At 35.7% G+C, this 26,525-nt stretch overlaps 1 protein-coding gene and 1 long non-coding RNA gene across 2 annotated transcripts; both read right to left on the bottom strand.

Annotated features, from left to right (window-relative positions):
• Positions 1-13,628: 13,628 nt before the first annotated feature.
• GT18 (glycosyltransferase 18) lies at positions 13,629-17,814 on the bottom strand. Its single transcript, XM_006857951.4, has 2 exons — positions 16,104-17,814; positions 13,629-14,353 (listed from the first exon to the last, which is right to left on the bottom strand). Exons 1-2 carry the CDS (start codon positions 17,623-17,625, stop codon positions 14,058-14,060), a joined length of 1,818 nt encoding a protein of 605 aa, XP_006858013.1. The 5' UTR covers positions 17,626-17,814; the 3' UTR covers positions 13,629-14,057.
• A 3,139-nt stretch (positions 17,815-20,953) lies between these two features.
• LOC148780663 (uncharacterized) lies at positions 20,954-24,914 on the bottom strand. Its single transcript, XR_016040403.1, has 2 exons — positions 24,863-24,914; positions 20,954-23,887 (listed from the first exon to the last, which is right to left on the bottom strand). It is a non-coding gene; the product is annotated as an uncharacterized LOC148780663 (long non-coding RNA).
• Positions 24,915-26,525: the final 1,611 nt, after the last annotated feature.

Raw genomic sequence — 26,525 nt, 5'->3', positions numbered from 1 at the left:
AAGTGAGTCCCAGTTCTTAATTGATATGAAATGATTTCCAATCTGGATCAGCAATTATCAGTTTCTAAACCATTGCTTTTGGTCATTAATCTATCATGTACTCTTAACATTGAATGTTCATAGGTTGGCCTTCATTAACTTTGATCAAAATGTTGGATTGAAATTTTTCATTTTTCAAGTGGGTCAGAATTTAGTATTTGGATTTACTTTAAATGTTTGAAGGCGAAACTTTTCAGTTTTCAAGTGGGTCAGAATTGAGTATTTGATTAGGTGGTTGCCCCAAGTGCTAAGCACTTTATTTAAGAATTTTGGAAAAGGGACACAAATGTCTACTCTACATAACAAGTGAAATTATTCAATTACTTTAAACTCTTTTACTTTTGCTTATTCCAATTTTGCCTTATTAGAATAAAACCGTAGACCTTTTTTTTAAGGTTAAACGAATCTCAATCATTGCAAAAACGTTTTTCTTCACTAAATAAATTTAATTTCAACCTGCAAAACCTTTAATCAATTATAATTTCCCTATGTCTAGCAACCAAGGCAGCAAAGTGACGGGCAAAATTATTTGAGGGTGAGGTATACATAAGGCGCCAGCCTAAAATAATTAGAAGCAAGGTTCACCTTCAAACCAAACTGAAAGATGTAGTTTTTATGTCAAAAACTTTTGCTGAAATTTGAAGTTTAAAAGATGGGAAAGCTTTTTATATTTTTCCTAATGTATAAAACTTTTATACTTATCTTATCCAGCCTGAATAGACGACTAAGATGGCTCCAAGACAATGTCACACCTATACACTATTTAATCTTTAATTGCTTCAATTATTTTAGAGACATGTTGTCCTCCATGAAAATCAAAAGGAATTGTGTTTGGCTACTTCACAAGGACTACAGCAATGTGGACCTGAATCCCTTATATCATACAACAATTTCGATTTCTTTCACAATAGACCTTCTTATTATTACCATTTGGGGTGGCAATGGCCCGGACCCTATCTAAGTCTGGGTATGGGTCCAAAAATTGAACTCAGTGGAGTCGTATCTGGGTACATGTGGACTTGACCCTACCTGGCTTGAATAGTGCTATTATAAATAGTATTTAATATACATATTTAAATAAGTATAACTGTATATTTTTAGTTATATCATTTAAATAAAAAAAAATTTATATAAAGTTCCAACCTTAAAATGTAGAACTACATATGGACCTCAAAAATCCATCGAAAAAGGTTGTTTTAATGTTTAAAAACCTTTAATTGATCAGACATCGAGATATATGAATATGAAAGAAAAAACAGATTTTGAGTACCAGAAGTAGTGCATCTTGCAATCCATTATCTAGACCGTCCATTTTTAAGATTTTCATATGTTTATTGATCTGCTTGATTTTAACTATTTTTGGAGTTTACCTTTTTATAATTGGATATAAAAATAGATTGTTAGGTGCATGTTTGGATGTATCCAAAATTGCAATATTTTTTTATTACAATTCAAAAATCTTGGGAAACAGATTATATTGTAGTGTCAAGGGAAAAGTTATCGTAAAAAAAAATTCAAGTCAGACTTGATTTGTTATTTATGAAAGTGCAGCTTTCTCACCCCCGTGCAAACTTCAACCCATGATCCAACAACTCCGTGAAACCTTAAAAACCCCAAATCTAATATCTCTTTCTCTGAATAAATAGAGCATTTTCATTTTCTCTCTCTAAAAAACGAGAGAAGCTTAAGCCCCATCTATGGCAACCCTAGGCAGTATCTTTATAAAGCCAATACTATTTCTCTCTCTACAAAAGGCGAACCTTTTCTCTCATACTACACCCATTGGAAGCCCCTTCTCTTCATGAATAAGGAGAAGCTCATGTTGCAAAAAACCAGACAAACTCAAGCTCCATCTATGGCAGCCCTAGGTGGCGTCTAATGGATCATAGATGAGAGAGTTCTAGTCTGTACAAGTTAACATGTTTTTATTGGAAATTACGTCAACAAGATCAGTACATTGCAGATGCAACTGCTTCCAACACAAAGATCAAACCAATGTCGCACCTTTTAAAGTGATAGAGCAATGAATTAAGAATCCAATGGTCCTAGTCCCAAGAGAAAAATTTTCATATCTAGAGAGAAATCTCAATTTTGGTGACTTGGGATCATCCTGGCTTTAACAGAAAACACATACAATTTTAAAGCTTTTAACAAGCATTGGATACAGATGACGGGTTAAACCATCTTCGAAAGATATGAAACTTCAAGACGAATGATATAATGCCTCAAATATGATTCCTTGAAAGTCTTGGCTCAATCCCAAATATAAATTTTTGAGGCGTCGGTCAAAGGATATCTTAACTTACAAGAAATACGGATGCTAGGGTAAGCCAACTCCAAATTATGCCCAATTTGTACAATTCTTAGATTTGGAGGCATATAAGGCCTCTTGATATGTATATCTTCAATGATACACTTTATCATGATATTTTATGGAAAGGTTTCATCTACACCCCGTTTGTCAAGCTCTATATTTTTAATGGACGATGGATAAAAAAGAGTCGTGTTGCGTCTCACCAAAACTCCTCCGATATATGTGGAAACGTATATATTGGTAATGGAAATGTATGTTTCCCAATGTTCTGCCAGAAATTGAAATGTCTTCATGGTCTCTTATCATCAATCGTTAATCACGATACATATGTGTAATTGTCGATGGATTAGAAAATCTATCATACCACATCAGATTCCTCCAATCGTCATATGGAGAGGCATATAGGGGGCCTTAGGAATATATGTATCTTAGAACCTGTCTCATACTGAGATGGTTTTAATATCTTCTATCATCAATTATTAGTCAAGATGAACAATACTTGACCGACATATCATTGGTATCTTATCAAATTCTTTCAATATCTTGTGAAGACACATATATCAGCCTTAAGAGTATATGTATCTTAGAATATGTTCAATATTAAGATGGTTTGACTTCTTCTGCTATTATCGATTGTAAATCATGACGTAAAGGGGCTCGACAAACGAATCAGGACTCCGAAAGCATATTGGGGCCTTCATATTACAAATCCAACTTCATATCATAATTTTCATATTTTTGTATCATGTCAAGGATATATCTTAATAGGTATCATAAAAAACCATGCTCTTATCTTATCCACTGTATTCGTTAAAGACATCGCTTTATGATGACATTATCAATTTATTGAGCATCTGTTAGAACATAATTAGCAATCAAGGTATATCCTCATGGATTAAGCTTATTAAGCTCACATATTTTATCCATTGTCTACTAATACATTGATCTGACGTCTGTTAAAAACTCTTGCCTTACAATCAAGCCTTCAACTTATCAAGTATTCGTCATAATGTACCTAGTCTTATATGTGACTAAAAATACATCCAACAAAATTAGAAAGAGCTTTATATGGTATCAAGCAAGTGTCACAGCCTTGGTTTGATTGATTTAGTGACTATTTATTATCTTGAGTTTTTATTGTAATATAGCTAATTCGTCTCTATTTGTTTCTGGTATTACTCAAAGCACGATTATCATTCTCCTTTATGTTGATGATGTTATTATTATTGGTGATAATTCAGATCTTCTAAATTGATTCATTTCCCAACTTGGAAAGGAATTTCCAATGAAAGATCGCACTCTTCACTATTTTCTTAGCATAGAGGTATCTTATTTTTCAGGTGGGATTTTTCTATCACAAAGCAAATATACCCGAGATCCTCTTGATCGTGCTCAGATACTCAATGCCAAACATGTTTTAACACCAATGGCAATGAAGAATAGTATTCATGAAAATTCTAATCTATTTCTTGATCTCTCTTTATCAAAGTATTGTTGGTGCCTTCCAATATGTTACCATAACACGATCAGACCTTTCCCATAGTATTAATACAGTGTGTCACTTTATGCATGCCCCTACAATTGCATATTTTCAGGCAATTAAGCATATTTTTTGTTATCTCAATGGTACACAATCATGTGGTATAATAATCTTATCTGTTAGGTCTCTTGAATTATTCCTTCTTTGATGTTGACTAGGATGGGTGTCCAACCACTCGTTGTTCAGCTATTGGTTTATGTACCTATCTTTGTTCTAATTATACATCTTGAAGTGTCAAGAAATAGTCCACAGTGACTGATAATATCGCTCTATGACATCCACTGTTGCAGAATTAACATAGCTTTATTTTATTCTTTGGGTTACTAGGTTGCCTCTTCCTCAACCACCAATACGTTTTTATGACAACATTAATGCTCTTTAGATGGCAGTTAATCATGTTTGTCATACACGAATAAAGCACATTGAGTTAAACTATCATTTTGTGCGTGAAAATGTTGTTCTTGTATTACTTATCAATCATTTTGTCTCCTCTCATAATCAAGTAGCTGATATCTTTACCAAGATTTGTTTCAAACTCGGGCTTCAAATGTCTCCCCAACAGAGTTTGAGGGGGAGTAATAGAAATAAAATCCCAAATTAAAAAGTATATATTATAAGATAGGAAAGATATATTGCTCTTTCCTTGTGAGAGGAGAATGTTACGACATAGGAAAGTGTATATTGCATGTAAAATGATAGAAAAATGTATATTATATTATGGGCAAGCTTCCTATGCTTACTCTACAACATAAAACTTATGTAGTTCCCCTTATCTAACTGTCCATTCTGAATGGAAGGCTAAGATTTCCCCAAGCACAATGTCATGTCTCTATACTATTTTATTTTTAATTTTTTTATAAACTATTTTGACACCAAATTTTGTACATCCAATTGTCTATTAAACTCGCGCTAGCGAAAAATAAAAAAAAAATATTTTCAAAAAAATAAAATGACCAAAATACCTCTGAAAGCTTTAAGGTGTATTTTGGTCATTATATTTTATCAAACAATTATTTTTAATATTTTTTATAGGTACGCCCCAATGAGAATATGTCACGTACCAAATTTCATATTCATAAAATTTGTATAAAAATAACTAAAAATAAAATACTTTGAGATGTCGGATCTAAGATCAAACAGTGAGTGACTCTCTTGATCAAAATTGGATGGCTAGATGGTACGAGAAGCCTAGATCTTCTATGCCATAGGGGAAGTATATAAACCTTTCCTTTATATTATTGTGTTACCATCATATACGTTCAACGACATAACCACCATAAGAGTTGTGTGGGGCACAATTTTTTTTCTCTCTAAAATTTTTTTAAGCGATGTGTTTGGCTTATATTTAAGCTTGGTTGGATTCCAAGCTTTCAAAGTTTTACAAATCATTGTCCTAAATCAGAATCGGCCGATCCAATAGGGAACTAGTTGGGACGTGCCATTTTCATATAAATATCATGAAATTTTTTATTTATTATATTTTTCTACGATCTTTAATTTTTTTTATATTTTTATTCACTTCTCTGGCCTTATTACCATATGGGGATACAACTGCTTTCTCAGGCTTCTTCCATTTTTTCTCTTGAGATATTTGAATACATTCTAGCATGTAACTTACAAAGATTTACCCATTGGTTTTTGGCCTTGTCATCATTATTATCATCTTTAAAGCTTTTTTTTTTTAAAAAAAGGGGTCGGCTATACTAACCCATTATTTCTTGGCCTTGTATGCTTTATTTATAACTCAAAATTTCTTGTATTTAGAGTTTTCTTTATAATTATGGGTGGTGCAGGGCACAATTTTACAAAAACAAAACCCAGTGCCTAGGTAATGCTAATACCAAACACAATGTTCTGATAATGTTAGTGAGAGAGAGAGAGAGTGATATGCCCAATGTGTGTTTTTGAGTGCTTGGGCGTGAGAGAGAGAGAGAGTGATATGCCCAATGTGTGTTTTTGAGTGCTTGGGCGTGAGAGAGAGAGAGAGAAAAATGGCCAATGTTTTTATACATGTGTACGTGTATGAGAGAGAGAGAGGCCCAATATGGTAGTATATTTGTATGAATGTGTGTACGCGTGAGAGAGATGTCCAATGTGCTTTATGTTTGTGTGTTAGAGAAAAACCACACATACAAAATGACAACTAGTGCCATGAAATTTGCATCAAAAGATATCACTTTTTTCCTCATTTCTTCACTAAAAAACACAAGATGAGTATCAAATTTTTTGTCAAAGTACTATATCTAATATTAGTATCAAATTTTTTGTCAAAGTACTATACCTTAGTATCAAAATTAATATCAATAGACAAACTTCTCAATATTCATGTACTTTTGCAAAATATTGAAAGTCCATATTGTACAACCATCATTTTCTTGGAAACTCAAAAAATAATATTTATAACGATTTTTAATATCTATTTGAATTTTTTTTTAAGGCCAGATCGGGCCGATCCACCAATTCAGATCGTCAATCGTGTCCAGTCGATCTGCTTTTTTTTAAAATTAATTTATTGTGATTGTGTACCATATAAAACCCTTTACCTTTGGTAGTCGCAAACATCCTTACACTATCACTATATCAGATTGAAAATCTAACAAACAACAATTTGTTACAAGTTCTAGATTTTCTTTTGGATTTTGAATCCCGTAACATCACAACTCGAGCCATGTGATTGCCATCCAATGGCAAGGAGTGATTATGGATTCCTTATTGACTGAAGGCAACGAATTCTACAAAAATTCATCAAAATACACATGAGAGATTGACTATTTACCATTTTACCCATATATTTTGATGAATTTCATAAAACTCATAAAAACATGATTATGAGTTGAAATGGTTGCAAATATATAAAAGAATAAATGTGAGATGTCTTTTTGAGGAGAGTGAATGAAAATAAAGTTAATGCATTCTCCCAATGACCCTATGTAGCCAATTAAGACAAGCTTGTATAAAATGGAAGGAGTTGGAAAAAAAACAATTAGGACTGGGCCCTCAATTTTGGAAAAATTATTATGACACTATTTTGTCTAGAGTTAACAACTCCTTAAAATATAAAAGTTAATGTTAGAATGAGTTGCGATTAATGTATTTAACAAAAAGTCATTATTTTATGTTTAAATTTTTATTTTAATGCATAATTTATTCATTAAATAAAAACAAATTGTAAGTTTTTATATAAATAACTTAATTATTAATAGTATATATATATATATGAAGATATATATGAAGATACTACAAAACGCCTATTGGCGAAAATGAACAGTGATTTCGCCTACCCTCATCACCGTCCAAAATTCATCGCGCGGTCCTGATTGTCCGATAGTGTTTGATTTTTCATTTTTTTTCTCCAAATCGAAAAGACATTAAATGTAAAGCGTGTGTTTATAGGAGAATCTACGAAAAATATCAAAAAAAATATTATATATGAAAAAAATTAACCAAAATACCTCCAAAACGTTTTGGGGGTATTTTGATCAATTTTTTTTGCAAATTATTATTTTTATAATTTTATTAGGTGCGCCTCACTAAGATGTACACACTCTCCAAATTTCAGAACATTCTGATTTATAAAAAAAAAATGAAAAATAAAATACTACCGGACAATCGTGACCGTGCGATGAACTTTGGACGGTAATTAGGGTAGGCGAAATCACTTTTCGTCTATAGCCGTTGGGAAGACTTTATATATATATATGGTTTTGTCTAAATGGTGTATACCCTTAAAGTTTTCAATATTTTTGGACATTTAAATACAATAGGGGCATTTTTGTCCGTTGGAAGGCTAAAATGGATATTTCTATAAGATAATAGTGACATTCTATTAATAATTAAAAAACAATTAATGCATCATGTAGGTATGTCACGCACCATGTCGATGATGTGATTGTCCACTATTGTTAATAAATGTTTTAGTTTCTATTAGGAATTTCTGCTTTACCTTTGACAAATTACTTAAAATACCTCTAAACAAAAAATTATGTATCTAAGTGTCCAAAATAGTTTAAGGATATACACCACTAACCATGTGTTACACATTTTTAACTTTCCAAAACACACATCATTCCCCTACTACCCACTACCGCTACCGCTGCCCAACCCCAACCCTTCCTTGTAGCGCCTACCCCCAACTCCTCTCGCGGCTTGCCCGCAACCCCTTTCCCGGCTAAACCCCCTCCCGTACCACCCCGCACCCACCCTAACCCGAACCCCAACCCGAGGGTTTTAAATCATTGCATTTGGTCATTAAGTTTTGGAGCATATGTATCATGTACTCGTAACATTTATCACATCGCTCGACCTTCATTTTCTTTGTTTTTGAATGTTCATATTTGCCATGTATTCTTAACCTTCATATTTACGATTTACTATAAACATTTATCACATCGTCTCTTCGTAGACAATCCCTTAACTTTGATCAAAATGTTGGATTTAGTTTCAATATTTGAGGTAAAATTAGTCATTTTTCAAGTGGGTAAGAATTGAGTGTTATACGCCATTTTTGATGTACTTATATCCTTGATGCAAATAAAGAGAGAGCCAGTGACAACCTGGTTCTGTCGATATCCAAGACACTGGCAGATCAAAGGAACACTGCAAAATAAGCCTAAAACTAAGCAACCCTGAAAAGAGTACTATCATGCCAAAAAAAGACCTTATAACTACAGCATCATGCTAAGGGCTTCAAAACAGTACCAAACCACTACCATTATAACCAGAACGTCGACAAACCCTAAGGACCAAATTTGGACTCAATCAGAGCATTTTGGGCCCAAATTATCACAAAACGGGTAGGTTGTACACTACTGCGGTGTGGCCTCACCGAACCAGTCCCCAATCATGGAGGCTGCATTCGTCACATCTCGTGATGATCTGCAAACGCCCACACATCGCTCGTTTGCGGTAGGAACAAGCTTAAATTCGGACACAAGCTAGGTCTCGACAATCCGGTCATTTTGACATATGGCACACATCGTGACATGATCTAAAACCAAAGATTTTCTAGAAAGAAGATGAGCCTGAAACCATGAAAATCAGAATTTTTGAAGAAAAGACATATCGAACTTCGTGAAGCAATAACTCGAGATCCGTGCATCGGATCATCATACAATCAGGTCCGATGAGATCGTATCACGAAGGGCTACGAGTTGGTATAACTGTTACACTCAATCTAAGGCCGGATAAATTATAAATTTCAATGTTGAAGAAAGCAAGATCTTCCGGTCGCCGAAATCCCTTTTTTAGACGATCTCCCGAATTCAGAAAGAACTTCAAGCAAAAACCAAAACGAACAAAATTTGGTGCAAAACAACGGTGGTAGTCTCCTCTTTAATTTGCAATAAAAATAAAGACTCAGAACAACATGGATTGCATTGCATTGACGGCTAAAATTCATGATCTAGTAGGATTTCTACCACTCGGGAAAAGTCCATCTCAAGACAATCAAAAGACATCAAACTCTTCAGAATCAAGCAAGCATCAAAACTACGATGATGGATCATCTGAATCACCACCACAAGCATCCGAAAAAGTTTGAGAGACCTGGCAATGGTGAAAGGACCCTCAGAGATGGATGGTTTATAGCGAAAGGCCTTATCATTAGCACAAAAGTTTTAAGGGGTATTTTGGTCATTATTTCTAAATTCGGGATTTTATTATAATTTTGTTTTAATTTTGATTTGGCTTAGTTTTGAGCATCCACCCTTATTCGGTGGATCTTATATATAAACAAGCTTAGGTAAATTGTAAAAAGGTTGGATAATTCATTAACAAAATCGAGACGTTAAGCTTGTGTCCACTTGTCCTTGTGCTTCTAATCCTTGGATCCAGTGACGAGGAGAGAGAAAACTTTCAAAAAGAGAAAATACCCCTGAGCCATCCTGAGCACGAGGTCCCATTCTCTCTTTTCTTCTCTTAGGCTAGGCCATACCTCAAGCCCACTCTCTCTCCTCTTCTTCCTCTCTTTCGCTACCCATTGCTTGCCCCACACAGCAATTTAGGCTCACGACAAATACGCGGTCCCATTTTCTTCTCACTTATTTCTCTCATTCTCGTCACGTTGTAGGACTCGTAGTCACGTAACCCGTGGTCCCGTCTCCCTTTGTGTCCTTCCCCGGTGCAATTGGAGCGTAAACACAGTAAACCTGCTACTTTGCTCAGCATCCCGCTATCCGATATACACTCGACTCAATACCCTTCAAAGCTAGCTCAAGAGTTCCAATCATTGGACCATCCCTCTAACTTCCTCTCCGTACAGTTGAGTTGAGTTGAGCTGCGAGGAACACATACGTTCTCTCCCTCAGTCACTCGAGTGGAGTCTTCATGAGTCGACGGTAAAGAAAGCTCTAACTCTTTAGCTGCTCTGATCGCCTGAGTGCATAGCGTTTAAGCGCATAGGGGGATACTTGTCACCTTTTCTCCCCTTGTTCTATTTCTTGCAAGCCAGTCCCTTGTTTAAGTGAACCTTTATAGAGGACTACTGACGAATCCACATTGCAGTTTCCAGCGAAAAAGAACGGAGCGACGTGTTAAAGCCTGTGGAGAGTTAGTGTCCAAACCGCATTGGCAGATAACCGGAGGGCTTCGTAATTGTTCTAAGAGGGCGAATTGCCCAATGTGTTCGGGACACACCCCCGTCGTAAAATCCTAAACACACCCCCGTCGTAAAATCTATCTCTTTGTTGGTTCCTATCCGTGCATAGGACAGCACGCGTGCGCACACTCACAAACATCCAGCGCGCGCGGACCCTCCGTAGTTGTTTGAGAGAGGATTTTCTCCGGACTATGTAGTACTTGATTAGGTTATTGCCCCAAGGAGTAAGCACTTTTTCAACTTTATTTAAGAATTTGGAAAAGAGACAAATGTCTACTCTACCTAACAAGTGAAATTATTCATTTGCTTTACACTCTTTTACTTTTTCTTATTCCAATTTTCCCTCAATAAAATAAAACCGTACACCTTTTTTTTAAGGTTAATCAAAGCTTACTCATTACAAAAAAAAAAAAATATGCTTACCTTTACTAAATAAATTTATGTTCAACTTCCCTTGCAAAACCTTCAATCAATTGTGTCGTGCCACCAACAAAGTGAAAGGCTACCTTATTTAAGTTCAACTCTCCTTGCAAAACCTTTAATCAATTGTGTTTTCCCAATGTCCAGCACTCGTTCAATTGTGTCGTGCCACCAACAAAGTGAAAGGCTACCTTATTTAAGTTCAACTCTCCTTGCAAAACCTTTAATCAATTGTGTTTTCCCAATGTCCAGCACTCGTGCCAACAAAGTGCAAGGCTACATTATTTAAGGATGAGGTATGCATAAGGTGCTAGCCTAAAATAAACAGAAGTAAGCCGCACCTTCAAACCATACTTCCTCCTGCCCAACTTTCCATTTTGAATGGAAAGCTGAGATGCTTTCAATCACAATGTCATGCCTCTATATTATTTTATTTTTAATTTTTTTTATACAAAATATTTTTACAGAGCATCCACTCCTCACTTAAAGTCACATTAGCAAAAAATATAAAACAAATATTTTCATTAAAATAAAATAACAAAAATGCCTCTAAAATATTCAAAGGTATTTTAGTCATTTTATTTTACCAAAAATAGTTTTTAATAGTTGTTTTAGGTGCGCCCCATTGCGATGATGCCGATACAAAATTTCATATTCATATAATTTGTAGAAAAAACATTAAAGCATAAAATCCTCTTAAGCGTCAGATCTAGATCAAACAGTCAGTGGCTCTCACTTGATCAAGATTGATCGGCTAGATGGGGAGAGAAAATATATATTTTACAAACACTAGAGGAAGTATAAAAACTTTTCTTTTAAAAAATAGTACAGACAAAGCAGATCTATAAACACATAAAAATCTTAAAAATCGATATCCCGAATAATATATTAAAAAATATATTATTTTCATGACTTGAACACTTTTTTAATATTAATATTATCGAGTCTGAGATGATCAGTTGGAGCATTTCCTGGCGTTGTTCAACCTCTTCCAACCGGTTTTTAAGGCGCGCCTTACTTCTATAATATAAGGTGGACACCTTATATAAACTCTTTCATTTATTTAATTGGATTGGGCTATGATTTGAACGAATTGGATTCAACAAGGAATTCATTTATTATATAAATACTCTTGAGGACAGTGGTCGGATCTTTGTTTCAAGGGCATTTAAATACTCCGGTAAAAGTATAAAAAACATAAGAATTGTTTATTGAGTTTACAGATTAGAAAATGCCTGAAAAAGATCAAAAGCAATCATTGATCCCCATTTTGAAAGGAATAATTAATGAAAAGTAATGTAGCACTAAGACTACTTTATCCTATTGTTTTTTATTTGAGAGAAAATAAGTGTTGTAACCTCTGCATGTTGAGAGTGTGATGGTCTCCTGCCCTAGTTGGCACGATGCACATTCCGAAGGATAGATTCATTTACTTTTAATACGAGGAAGTTGCTATAGCTATTTAACGTGAAATTCAAAAGCTGGGAGTCTTATAAAGTTCAAAAAATAAATTAAATTATCCGACTAACACATCCCATCACCTAATTTCATATCCAACTGTCCAAAAGCTTATGTTAGCTACAGGATATATTTTGTAGGACAATATGGATTAAAAGAGATGAAGTTATCTAAATAGCAAAAATGGTATACATTTTGCTTCATATTTTTTTATATATAGTTGTTTTTTATTTGGAGCGCCAGGATGAGACATACGTGTGAATATTGTTTTAAAAATCATCAAGATAATTGGAAACCGCTTGGACGAACTCTGAATAGATCCAGATCTAAGATCTCCGACTTGCCCCAATTCCTTTGGTTCTTAGAATTCTTCTTAGTTTTTTAATTTTTCCATACAAAAGAATCCCAAAAAGTGGAGTGTCGATCTAGCTCAAACCTAGGGCTGACAATGGGCCAGCTCGACGTAGCGAAGCCCATTTGGCCTAGCCCTAAAAGTTAGAGCCTAAGCCGAAAATATAGCATGAGAGCCGAGCTAGGGCCTAGCACCCTATGGGGATAAGGCCCGAGCTAAGACCAAGGAAAGCGTGGCCTAGAACCACCTCATTGCCAGCCTTATTCAAAACTGATGGGTGAACCCAACCCACCACTATACTTTTTAAAAAACAAAAACTGATAGGTGACTTATACTACCCAACCCACCAATATACTTTTTAAAAAACCGATGGGTAATTAATGTAACCCAACCCACCAGTATACTTTTTTAAATAATGCATGTACACAAAATTTGAGGTAAGCCATTTTTCACCAAAATGCTCGAACAAGTCAACGTTCTTGTTTGAGGTCAGTCATTTTTCACCAAAAAGCTCGAACAGTCAACACTCTTGTATATCAAGAGTCAGCTACTAATACTATTACAAAAAATTTATCCATTTTTTCAGTATTTATGAATGCCCGTTGAAAAACAATAAAGAAAGGAAAATATCCTTCACTTAAACATACAGAAATAGAAACAGTACAGTGAAAAAGTATAAACAGAAAGAGAAGAAACCGAAACCCCAAAATGGTAATAAGTAATGATCCATGCCCATATCCCTTGATCCATGCGCATCTCCCTCAAAACCATAGAGTACTGTACCATAAAATGGTAAGATTATCTTGCTCATGAAAAAAACAATAAATAGGAAACATGAACTCCTAGAAAATCTAGGATTCTCAAATAAATTACCCCAGAAACCCCAACGAATTAAAAATACACAGAGAGAGAACCAATAATATTTTCTCCTTATTAAGATACAATAAAACCCTCAAAAATAAAACAAGAAAACAATCTCTCTATGATCGTAAAACCTATTATGCACATTAACCAATATATAACAAAGAATCAGCCCCCTAAATAGACCCAAGAATAAACAAAAGAAAAAGTACCTCTCTCTCTTTCTCTCTCTCTCTCTCTCTCTTTTTCTCTCTCTCTCTCTCCATTCAAGGAGATGAGAGAGAAAATAGTGCCCCAAGATGATGAGAGAAAACACTGCCTCAACTTTCTGAAAAAGGACCCATCCCTGTAATTCCTCTGTAAAACCCCATAAAAACAAAAAGAACCCAGCCCCTCCTTCCCCCTCTACAATGTCTCCAAACCCCTTTCTCTCTCTACAAACCCTAATCTCTCTCTCTCTCTCTCTCTCTCTCTCTCTCTACAAACTTCTGAACCTTTGAAAAACCCCATTCAGAGCCACATCAAAGGCATCATCCAGATCTCCAATCCCCTTCTCAGGGTACACATAGAGAAGCTTAGGAATAGTTTGAATCACAGTCTCTCTCATGGCCTCCACTCTCTCTCTAGGCAAATCCCTCAGCACTTTCGCTATCTTGGTCCCATTCTTCACAGCATCTCTACTTATAAACACTGAATAACTTGTTGGCTCCTCAGGTAAGTGCCATTCATACTGCCAATAAGCTGTTCTCCTCCAAAAAAACACAGGAATTGAACCTGCAACAATAAAATAAATAATAATAATCAGAGTGGTAGTCACAATATGCAATTCTTCAACAACAATATAAAAATCTATTGAAACTGACACTCCCAATATGTTATTCTTCCAGAGAAAAAGAAGAATAAAGTAACTCCTTAACCCTATACCCCCCTGTTTTCCAAATAAAATAAGACTCCATGACGCTTTCCCCAATTAGTGATACTGACACTCCTGAAATCCCATTCTCCTTCACAAAATTGCTAGTCCATTCTCGTTTTGGCAAACTACAAATTGAAAAGATGTATTCGATTTTTCTATGAATGTTTCATGTACACATCATCATCATAGTTGAAACATTTTTTTAACTAATTGGGATCGGCTATACAAATCCCTATAACCATCGGCTACATGAATTTTCAGGCCGTGACACACAAAGAAACAGTGGTTTGGGGCTCAGCGAGTCGATTCGGACTCGGCTGAATAATGAATAGCTCGGCCTCGGTACCTGTCAAGGGGTATATGTGCTAACTTGCATTTCATAAAATACATTAAAAGATCATAAATTTTGTTAAAGAAACACCAATATATGTTTTTACAAATATATTTTTACACGATTTCCAGGTTTTCTATGATGATATGTGAACTATTCTTATTATACACTTTTTAACTTTTTTAACTTCTCTACAATTTCTTTTTATATACTTTCATTTTTTTCTTTTATTATCCCAAATAGTTGGGCTGGGAATAATACTTGACTTGGGATAAGGCTTCGACGATATTTCAAAGTGTAAATCAATTTTTTAATAATCCAAATTTTATATAATTTTTCCATCTTTTATAGGGTTTTAATGGTTTCTACCACTTATTTTAGCTTTTGCTGATTTTGATTATTTCTAATAACTTTTTACATTCTTTTTTTTGTTTTTGTTTTTTTTTTTTTTGAATTTTTGGGTCTATTTTGGGGTGTGCAAGGACCGAGTCTACTCTAACTCGGCCGACTAACCAAGCTCTGCCAGGTAAGAGTTTGAGGACCGAGCTGAGTTTCAAAACATTCACAACGGTACACTTCCATCATCGGAAACCTAGACACTTCTTCATCATCTTTCTCAAATCTTTTGTTTGGGTGAATGATCTTTTTCAAATCTACTCCCCATCCCCTTTGTAGCATCCTAAACTCAATTTCAAAATTGGCATTTGGAAACACTTATCCACAAAATACCTCATTCCTTTCTTAAAAGGTCGACATCCTATATGAACTTTTTTCATCTTAAAAATAATCAAAAAAAGAAAAGAAAGCTAAAATAAGGACACTGACACTCCCAATTCGCCAGATTCTTTAAAAATCAATCATGGAATCAAAGCTAAGATCAGATAGACACCGATAATGCTGATACATAGTTTCATCTCTGGAAACACAAAAGCAATGGTACTGATTCAATCATGGAATTAAAGCTAAGATCATTGACACTGATAATGCTGATACATCTCTAGAGACACAAAAGCAATGGTACTGATTCAATCATGGAATCAAAGATAAGATCATTGACACTGACAATACTGATAACATAGTTCTTCTCTAGAAAGTAGAAACACAAAAACAATGGTAATGATACGTCCAACACACCATTCTTCTCCAAAAAATAAATGTATAAAATTGAGTAAAATTTTAATGACTAATAAAAATTGGAATCAAAGCAACAAGTATAATGACAGTGATATTATTCTTCTCAAAACAAAAAAAAAGAAAAAAAAGAAAGAGAAACAAACCTGCAATCATGCAATCGAAAATGGATCTCCGAGTAAAACTATCTCCTCTTGGTTGAAGGCAAAATTGGGAGCCAAGGAAAAGCCCAAGGGCGGGAGAGGAGACATTAGAGCACCGCCCACCCGAGCAATCAATGGCGCTGCAACTCTTTGATTCGGCGCACTGGTCGAGCAAAACCCCTCGAAAATCACCACGAATGGCTGATCTCTTAGCTCCGGCGAAAGAGAAGAGATCGGACCTCTTAGCTTTTCTCACATGTGACTGCCATAGCCGGATCTCAAAGGAGTTTTTGGGGTGAAAACCAGTGGGATAAGGAACTCCAACGTCTTTTTGGTCCCAAGGGTTTCTCTCAATTAATAAACGAGTAACATTTTTCATGGCAGGCATATGAAGGAAGCTTCCACCCCAGTCTTCATCCTTGGATCGCCTGAAATCCCAAGTAATTCGACCAAGCATCATGAAATGATCAGAACCCAATTTCCTTTTCCAAAATATCTGGTTTTCTAACCAGTTTAAAAGCAAATTGCTATGGTGGTCTCTCTCATCGGCTGAGTAATTGGACCATAGGTATTTTCCAACTGCTAAACCTCCATAGAAGGGGACGAAGAAAGCAGAGGCTGACTCTGGTTCAAGGGTTCGACACGGATGGCCGAGCATTCGAGCATGGAATATGAGCTCTGATGCGAATTGGTCGGTTTCAAACCATGAACCCTCGAGCTCAAATGGGACCAAGTGGGCTAACCCACTGGCATGGCGGCCGAACCCACCATTCTCTAACATCTTACATCGAGAGCCCCAAGGGCTCAGAGTCTCACAATTCTTGACAAGATCATGGTTAAATATTGGGGGCAAATCGTACACATATACGGTACTGGAATCGCAGACTTTGGCTGGAAATTTGATTGGAAAAGCTGGGTTTCCCGGTGATGGAATGGTTGGGTATTCATGGATTTGCAGAGATGGATTTTCAGGGGATAGAAAGGATGGGTTTTGAAGTTCAGGAGCCGATAAAGATGCTTTTTCATGAGACAGAACAGATGGGTTTTTCTCAGGCGAGAGAAGAGAAGGATTTTTTCCAAAGGAGGGAAGATAAGAGCTTTCAAGCGAGAGAATAGACGGTCTTTCACGGACGGGAAAAGGTGGGATTTGAGGTATTGGGGGCTCCTGATTTTCTGATGTTCCGGCAATAATTCCGGTGACTGGAGTTGGGTTTTCTTCATTCAGAGTCCCGCGGGCAGATAATTGAGTTTTTCCGGCAACGATTCCGGCTGCCGGAGAAGGGTGAGATGGGAATTTAATCAAATGTGAGCTTCGAATCAAGAGGAGGAACACAAGTTGCAGAGAAAAAATGGCGAAAATAAGCCACCGACCAGGGTGACTGGACATGTAGAGATAGAGAGAGAAGACAGCGCTTTTTACTTGGTCTGGGTACTTTGGTCTCTTGAGGAACTGATGTTCCCCGTCCATGGCGGCTCTGGCATACGAAATCGCCGGAAATTCGGTATCACTCAAATTTCCGGCCATAATCAGTTCTCAGGTCATTTCCGGCAATAGTTCCGGCAAAATACCGGTTCCAGAGCCGGTTTTTCAGGAGTGAGAAACAATGGAGCTAGGATTTCTGGTTCTTAAAGGGGATGAGAATAGCCGGAAAATTTCTCCGCGAAATTTACCGGCGCTCTTAGCCCACGCCCTCCGATGCGTGCGCCCTCATTGAATTCAACATTTAAACCCTAATACCACTAGATTACAACACGTGTGACGAATCGCATGGCTTATCACTAGCAACCGACACTCGGTGGTGCCTAAGAAAGACACGTGTCGGTCAGGGGAAACGGTTTCCTGTATCGTCTATGTACCGTTAGGACTCGTTGAGATTCCTGCACACGTGTTTGTACTGTATACCGTTGATTATAGCAAAATTTGCGGTTCAGATTTCTCCGGTCAATACGTTCCCCTCTCTCTAGTGCATGTTCACGTCAATCGGCAGCGCGGCCGGCGAAAAGGCAACCCGAAGGAGGAAAACTGTTCCATGCATTGGGGGCCGCATTTCTACGTTTGCGTCCCTGCAGGTATAAAGCATCGATCTTAATGATGATGTAAATGGGTGGTTTATTTAAAAACATTGAAACTAATGGCTCAAATGTTTTCTTCATAAATTTATTATTTTTAATTTTTAAATTTTATTTACTTTTACATATTCATGTTCTCCATGTTAAAGATTTATGTGTTCTTAAAAATCCTGTCCAAAATTCCATCTTAAAAATATAATTTTACTAGACGATTCATTTCTACATGGACTCATAAAAACCATTATGTATGAGAGTACTCATGTCTATACAAGGCCTCGACCTTAAACTAGCGAAGTACAGGCACCTCTAGGTCAGAGGCCCTCGCCTTTTGACTGGTGTTTATTGATCAAAAGTGAAGTAGCGGCACCTCAAAACTTCTCCAAATTGGAGAACCATTGTATCAATCATCTTGACCATGGGATGTACAAATAGAAAAAAAAAGAAAGAATTTGAAGTATTTTAGTACACAACTTATCTGTCTATTTGTATGATTTTAAAGTTTTTATAGACCTCATTAAGTATTATTTTTAAAATTTTATAACTAAGAATACAAATAGATTTTCAAATCATCAAAAAGTTTCGACACCCAAACTATATCTCCAAATGAATTTCGAGATGCACCTTACTTTTGTAATATGAAGAAGGCACCTTATAAAAACCTCACCCTTGTTTTTGCCCTTTGCTTTTTCTTTTTTCCTCGTAAATGTGGATAATGACCCTTTGAATTTGTTTGCCCAAGGAGGTGTGTTATTAGCTCGATGCATACGACATTAAAAGCCACCCGAAAATGCAAATAATATATGTTTTCTGTGTGAATAGTGCTGATAATATACGTGATTAGTTGGGATCAATATCTATTTTTTCGTTTAAAGTACTTTTTTTTTTTTGAAGTATTCCATATTCATAATTGTTGGGGTTGATATTATCGTTTTGATGATTTTCTTGTTCCTAAAGAGCAACTTTTGGTAAGATCTGAGTTATGGCTTTAAAGTGTAGGGATCTCGTGAACCCCTTACTTGTAGAAACAGGAATCTTAAATACCGGAGTTCCATCTAAGATCGTGTATTCAATCGGTCAAATGAAAAGTAGATGAATACAATTATAAATCGAATGCGATAAATAAAGCAAACATAAAAAGCACACCACAGCACGAGTGCAAAAAATAAAGCAAACATAAAAAACACACCACAGCAACACACGATTTACGTGGTTCACCTCATAAGGCTACATCCACAACTCAGCAACTAAAAATCCACTATCACAATGAATATTACAGTTTTGAGTTACAAGAGATAATACCTATATCTAAACATCGGTAAAAAACCATCACCGATCTTCCCTTCAAACCCACTCTCCAAACCAAGTAACACCGCCGATCAACGTCCTCTTTTCCACCGCAATACCGCTACTGGAAATATAACCTTGAGAGCAATATTGAGATTTTCTCTCTTTAAAAGTAGAAGTTAACCAACCAAAAACTCATGGGAATACCACCCCTTTTTCAGAAGTCATGTATCTCTCTTGGAGACCATCTCCATATTGGAAATCCATTCCCATAATCCCTAAATGGGTGACCCTCAAAGGACGGGTATTATGCCATCTTTTTTTCTCTAATAAAAATATCACTTTCTTGCTTCTCAAAAAAGTTAATTTTATATTTCTCATAATACCCTAATCTTTAGAAAAAAATATGGGTGTAGTGATTTGGCTATCATCAAACCTAACATAAGGAGTGGCGTTTTACTCTGACCTCTTTCGTTGGTTAAGGTGAAGTCCTTTTGTAGGATCTTAGCTTTGTAAAGCCGTTCATCAAATTTCAGTAGACAATAAAAATTTTTAATTAGAAAAATTTGTAAAAAGATCATTTCAACCTTGAATCATAGATATAAAGAGAAAATATATTTCAAACACTAAAAATAACGTATTTACAGTACTTTTTCCAAACTAGCTATTCCAAGAATCCACAATCCACCATATCATTTTTTAAGGAGCATCAAACTTCATAATCAAAGGCCAAAATAGGTTCTCAAGCACTAAGAGTTACCCGTGCCAAAAGTGCATTTTCATTTTCCAATGGGATTTTTTGGTGCAATTTTGCCTTTTTGCCTTAAAGCCTAGGGCATATGCCAGCTAAACCAAAAAAATGGGTAAGTGCTGTTTATCTTTAGAAAAGTTTACGGGGAGTCTCGGATTCATAAGTCCACTTACATTTTCATTTGATTTAGGGTGTAAATTACACCCTAAATGATTAAAAATATAGTTTTTAGGCTTGAAACAATCAAGATATATATTTAAAATGACATGATTGGAAGTAGTAAGAAAAGATATAAAAACTTATGGCCTCACTGAAGGTATGACTCTTCATAGAGCAGAATGATGCACTAGGATTCGTGTAGCCTACCTCAATTAGTTGGGATGATGATGATGAAAAAAGATTTAGATCTGATGATCTATGAAGAAGTGCAAAAATAATTTAATTTTTAAAATTTAAAAATTTTATTATTTTCATTAATGATCACCAAGGTTGATATTATAGCCCTCACTAACATGAATGATGGAGGGAGGATACATGTATAGCCTTACCTTTATAATTTCCCATTAATTATTGTTGTCTATTTTTGTTTTTCACAAATAATTATTTGCTGGCTTTTTTTTCTTTTTTCTTTCTTTGACGGTTATCCATTTCACTATTAATTGTCTTTTTTCGAGGGCGCGTATGATACAAACAACCAACGTGTTTGCCATCAATGAACCTTATTCGTTATTTTTGGTTTTTTCCTAAGTTTTAGGTCACAGATCATGTGCGTTTTCCTTGTCCTGTTTTGATCCGAAATTTCAACGAAAAGCTCGAAACAAAATGCAAATAGTTCCCTAAATTTCGGTGCGGAATACGAAATTCAGATGGAGTTTTGACAACCAATTACAACTGTGCATGAGTTTTAAATAGGGTCCGGACGATGAGTGGCTTTCTCATTTGTACTTCATATTTGATTAGTTTTTAGTTTCTTTTGAATATTGATCGATGTTTGAAAGAAGGGTTAGGCTTTGAAAAATCTAATTAGAGCCAAGAGATTGTTTTCATGCCGAAATATCATCAAATTTATCATCTCGACATCAAGATGCATGGATATGAGAAAAAAATGGATTTCAAATTTTGAAAATAGTGCATCTTGTAAAACATTATTAGACTGTCAATTTTCAAGATTTTCATAAATTTGCCCGATTTACACTATTTTTTAAGCTTTTAATTTTATAACTAAAGATAAAAATATAATTTAATACTAACATAAAACTTTCCAGTACTGAAAGCATATTTCTCAACATTATTTGAAGGTGAGCTCAAATTTGATTGTTTGGAGCCTCGGCTTTATAACCGAGGTGCACCATTAAAATCCTTCGAAAAATGTTGTTTTGATGTTGAAAAATATCCAATTGCTTATTTGGATAACTAGACATTTAGATATGGAGAAAAAAAAAAAGATTTCAAGTTTTAAAATGGTACATCTTGCAACAAATTATCTGGACTGTCTACTTTCAAGATTTTCATGTGTTTATAGATCTGCTTTTTAATTATTTTTAAAATTTAAAATTTTATAATTAAAGATAAAAATAGACTACCACACCATCCTAAGAATTTTCGAAATCAAAATTACATATCATGTCAAAGTTTGGGTTGTTCTTAAATTTGGTTGTTTAAGGTAGCAACCTTATGCACACCACACCTACGTTTGAATCTTAAGCCCAAATTATGAATAGATTCTAAAACAAGAACGGAAAGGCTTTACGATAAAAAGCAAATATGCGAGTTTAAGATTATCCTTGATAAAACCCCCTTAGAAAGTGCAATTTTTGTATTGAAAAGTTAACTGATCATCTCAATCTCGACAATGTGGATCTAAACAAGCTCTTCATACAATGTCTTCTTAACACACTATCTAAAAAGTTCAAGCTTCGCAAACCTATCAGAATTGCATATTTTTTAGAACTTGAAATTTCATAATCAGAAGAAAAAATAGATTGACTGTCATAGAAGTTTCTAATACTGAAATTGCATTTTCCACAAGGTTTTGAGATGTAGGTTTGCTTTTAATCATAAAGCCTGATCCTCACACTAACAAAACTCTTTAGTCAAACAAGGCTTGGCCATCCTCAAACTGTTGAATGGAGACACAAGGATTATTAAGAATTGTTTAAGAGAAAATTTTCGTTAATTCCAAGTGGAATGACGTTTTACAGCAAGGCTTGGACAGCTTTCAAAGGGTCGGTTATGGAAATGAATCAGCATTGCTTCCCTACCCAAGAAACACAAAAAGGAAGTTTGAGAAGAGTTGACAATGGTGAAGTCTTTGTAACATTCAACGAAAGTAGGTTCGAACATAAAGGAGACATAGGGGTGGAAACATGTAAAGTCAGGCCGGGTCAAGTCCGGGGTTCGATCCGACCTGTCGGGTTCGATTTTTGGACCTGGATCCAGTCTACCCCTTGGGTCGGGTAATGGTCCATTGCCACCCCTAATTAGAGATACAAAGTGAAAATGGAATCCATACAAAACCATGAAACATTTGTTAGGCATGGCATTCTAAAATGATCCTTTCTAAAGAAAAGCCCAAAAAAAATTTAGTAATTAAATATATGAAATATTACTTCCCCAGAATTAGGTGCCCAACTATGAGGTTTTATTGAAGGGCTACTTGCCATCCAATTCAAGTAAACCGCTTTACAAACCTGCTCAAGGAATGTCAAGGGAACGACAGATTGGCAGTAGGGGGCTGGGTCATTGGGCCAGGTTTGGGTTTTAGAACAGTGTTGCCCGCCAGGGTTTAGGCATACATGCTCGGCTCAATCAATTCTTAGGTTAGGCTTGGCCTGGGGCCAACCTTGGCCTACAGGAGTATGGCCTTATATTTTCTAAAAGTATTGCATATTATGAGACAGTTTATCATTATTATGAGATTGTTTATCATTATTACAAGAAAGTCACAATTATTCTTAACCATTAGATATTAAATTTGATGGTTATGATATGTCACGAAGTTCAAAAAAAAAAATTTGAACTTTGCGTTTAGTAAATGATACATGGTAACTAACAACGACTAAGAGAACCCTGCATCCCCCTTCAAGTACCTAGCTGAGGAATATTTTGGCACTGGATTTAAGAATGAAAGGAGACTGTCATGTTTTGATAGACCTCTTAAGGGATCAGGATCGGGACCGAATCCTGCTCAAAGATATGTATGGTAGGCCCAGTTAGGACCGCCCCAAAAATTAAATTTCAGGCTTTGCATGGGTTCTGCTTGAAATCTGGCCTATGAGGCCCAACCCTAAGAAATCCGGGGGACCAAGGTAGGGTTAGGCCTTTTATAAATGCATGAAAATCTTGATTTAAAAGCTTATAAAAAAGTTCTGATAGGCCCCAAGCCAAGTTGGGGCAGGCCCGAAAATGCTACAGGTCCACCAAAGCCTGGCCTAAACTCACCTGATCTGGGCCTGGGCTTGGGCTTGGGCTTGGCTCGAATGCCAAGAGTCCCGCTGGCCCGTTAATATGGGATCGAAATTATTAGAAAAGAGAAAAACTCTTGAGACTTAGCCTCATTCGCAGAGGGGAGAAGGATGCTTCAATTATTTTAGAGGCATGTTGTCCTACATGAACATCGAAAGGAACTGGCTTTGGCTCTTCCGCAAGCACCGCAGCAATGTGGTCCCCATTTGCTTATATCCTACAACAATAGACCACCTTATTATTGGAACAATTGGTGTAAAGGAAGAGGGTGCGTCAGGACAACTGTACATATCTTTTGAGTGTATAATATCAGTACTTCTTTTTTTTTTGTATATTTTATTTGAGAAATGATCCTATAAGACCTTCATCCACCCATGTGTGTAAGACCTCAAAGGATCACCATTAAATTTAGCACGGATCTATAGAAAAGTCAAGTCCCACTCTCATATGTTTTCTAGAGATGGGTACCAACTTTAATGGTGATCCTTTGAGGTCCTACACAGATGGATGGGAGAGGGTCCTATAGGATTATTACTCATTTTATTTTACAGCTCTCTCTTTGTACCAATTTTTTAGAGGCATTCATCTGTTTGAAAAAAAAAGAAAAAAATATAAAGCCAGTTGTACGAAGTGCACAATCGTATCAGTGCTCGTAAGATGGGATTGTGTAGTTTGATAGGAGAAGTTACAATCACTTTTGGCTATCAAATGTCTATTAATTAGGGATCACAAAGTTAAAGTCAATTTTGGACATTAAGCCTTATAAGCGGCAAAACCTATACGGCATGGTTTTATGTCAAACAGTTAAAGTGATTATGACATTTTTATACAAATAATAAATAGTCTTATTTTATACTTTTCATATTAAAGGCATGAATTTATAAGACATTGTAATTATTTTCTGATGGACTAGCCTACAATTGCACCCCTTTTGAATCAATGGCAACATAAATTGCTCAGGATGGCGATGGACATTGTTAATTTAGCACCCAATCCCATCATTTCCTGAACCTCTAGCAATGATCAAACCATTTAAGCATGGTTTAGTTTTATTAATTTTTATGAAGGTGATGACATTATCCTTAAGGCTAGCAGTATGCCGTGCAGACCCAATTTGGCCTGATCGGTTCTGCCCTGAAAAACTATGGCCTGGGCTACAAAATGTAACCTAAAACAAAATTATGCATCTCACCCATGCACAGCCCGGCCTTCCCCTCAGGCGTGGTGGCTCGGCCCTGGCTGGACTGCAAACAAAATCAATATTATACATCAGCAAACAAAATCAATAGTATGCATCTAACAACCTGACCTTGCTCTAACAGCTAGGAGTAGTGAAATTTTCTATTTAAGATTTTCCAAAGATTTTGTCATTTCATCATCTTAAAATACCATCCAGTGATATTTAAATGAAAATGCAATATTTCCTTTTGAAAGATCGAAGAGAGAGAGAGAGAGCTCTCGTTAAGCCAACATACAAAGGCTATACACCCAAAGATCACAAACACCCAAAGCACTCATGTACATGGAGTTTCTTTTCTTTGTACAAAGTCCAAGAAAATATATCCTGGACTCCTGAAAATGTAAATGGCTGGTTGATTTAAATGCATATAAATGTATTAAGAGATAGAATAATCATCAAGCCTTACCTCAAGAATAACATTAAATATTCAAGGAAAAATAAATTAGCAATTATATTATTAAAATAAATGTAAGGAGAGATAAATGAAAAATAAAATAAATTATTAATACAATTTTAATATACTTATCTAATATTACATGTGTGTTAGGTTTATGTGGCCTTTAAAGGTCTTGGGAGAGCTTGTATAAGCATTGTATACAGTGAAACATATACTCAGTGGAAGTGTGCTCCTCGTGTGGACCATACTCAACGAATGCGATTTGTCGATACTCGGGCTAGGCTCGACATGTTAGGCCAGCCAAGTTGGGAAAACCAAAGTACCTGGGCATAAAGATAAAACCGAAAAAAGTTTAGTGGGTTAGCCCTTTATGATGTCAATGTATGCTTTAATAAGAGCCAAAGGACTGTGTGATCCTTGAGTGTGATAAATAACCTTTAGAGCGTGTATGATAAGTTGAAGTTTCTGAAAGTGGGAGTTAAATGCCCCACTTCCATGTTTGATATTACTATGTAGAAGCTGTAAACTGGAATGGTGACCTTCAATGCAACTTTTTTTTAGTGTTTGGAAGACCGTTTTTCCATCAAAAAGGATGAAAGAGCAGTCTTCCATAATTTGTGGGGGAGAAGTCTTTTAGAATTTGTGGGAGAGTCCCTTCCACTCCTAAAAACTCAATGTGTCAAACACACCCGTAGAGACATGGTTAAAACCTCATTGTATCATCACATTGCATGTGCATAGATAGTCGCATCTAAATAGCGATCCATTATTTGAGGGTGAAGTGTTTACATTTGTGAGAGATTACCCCCATGTACTATTGAGTCGTAGTTGCATCATGATTTGGGGGACCATGGTTTTGTCTCTAGGAGAGAACCTAAAATTTACATACTAGGATTGCGTCCCTTAGCCTATTGACTGACTTTGGTGGTCCAATCATGAGCCCTGCCAGTGGATTATGGGTCATGAAAACTATTAGGTCAATTTAAGAAAACTAGGAGGATCGTGATCCGCAGTTGAAGGTGGAGTGCTCCAATACATTGATAAATTTTTAGACCTAGACGGATCCGATTCTCATCAAAATTAATTAATTTTATATCATATAATTTTTAAAATATTTATTTAAATTTTTGTGAATCTTCAATTTTTTTATTTTTGAAATTTGAATTTATAAAATAAGAGTAAATCAATTTTTAATGTTTTAAATAATCAAAGATAAAT

This window comes from Amborella trichopoda, chromosome 9 (genome assembly GCF_054954075.1).
Source record: "Amborella trichopoda isolate Santa Cruz 75 chromosome 9, AtrichopodaSantaCruz75HAP2 v2.0, whole genome shotgun sequence".
Classification (NCBI taxonomy): domain Eukaryota; kingdom Viridiplantae; phylum Streptophyta; class Magnoliopsida; order Amborellales; family Amborellaceae; genus Amborella; species Amborella trichopoda.
This window is presented reverse-complemented; position numbering and strand designations above follow the sequence as displayed.

Coding starts and splice junctions, on each gene's coding strand:
- GT18 (XM_006857951.4), bottom strand. CDS start 17,625: ATGGCCGGAAATTTGAGTGATACCGAATTTCCGGCGATTTCGTATGCC. Junction 14,354..16,103: donor TTTCGATTGCATGATTGCAG/GTTTGTTTCTCT, acceptor TTATTGTTGCAG/GTTCAATTCCTGTGTTTTTT.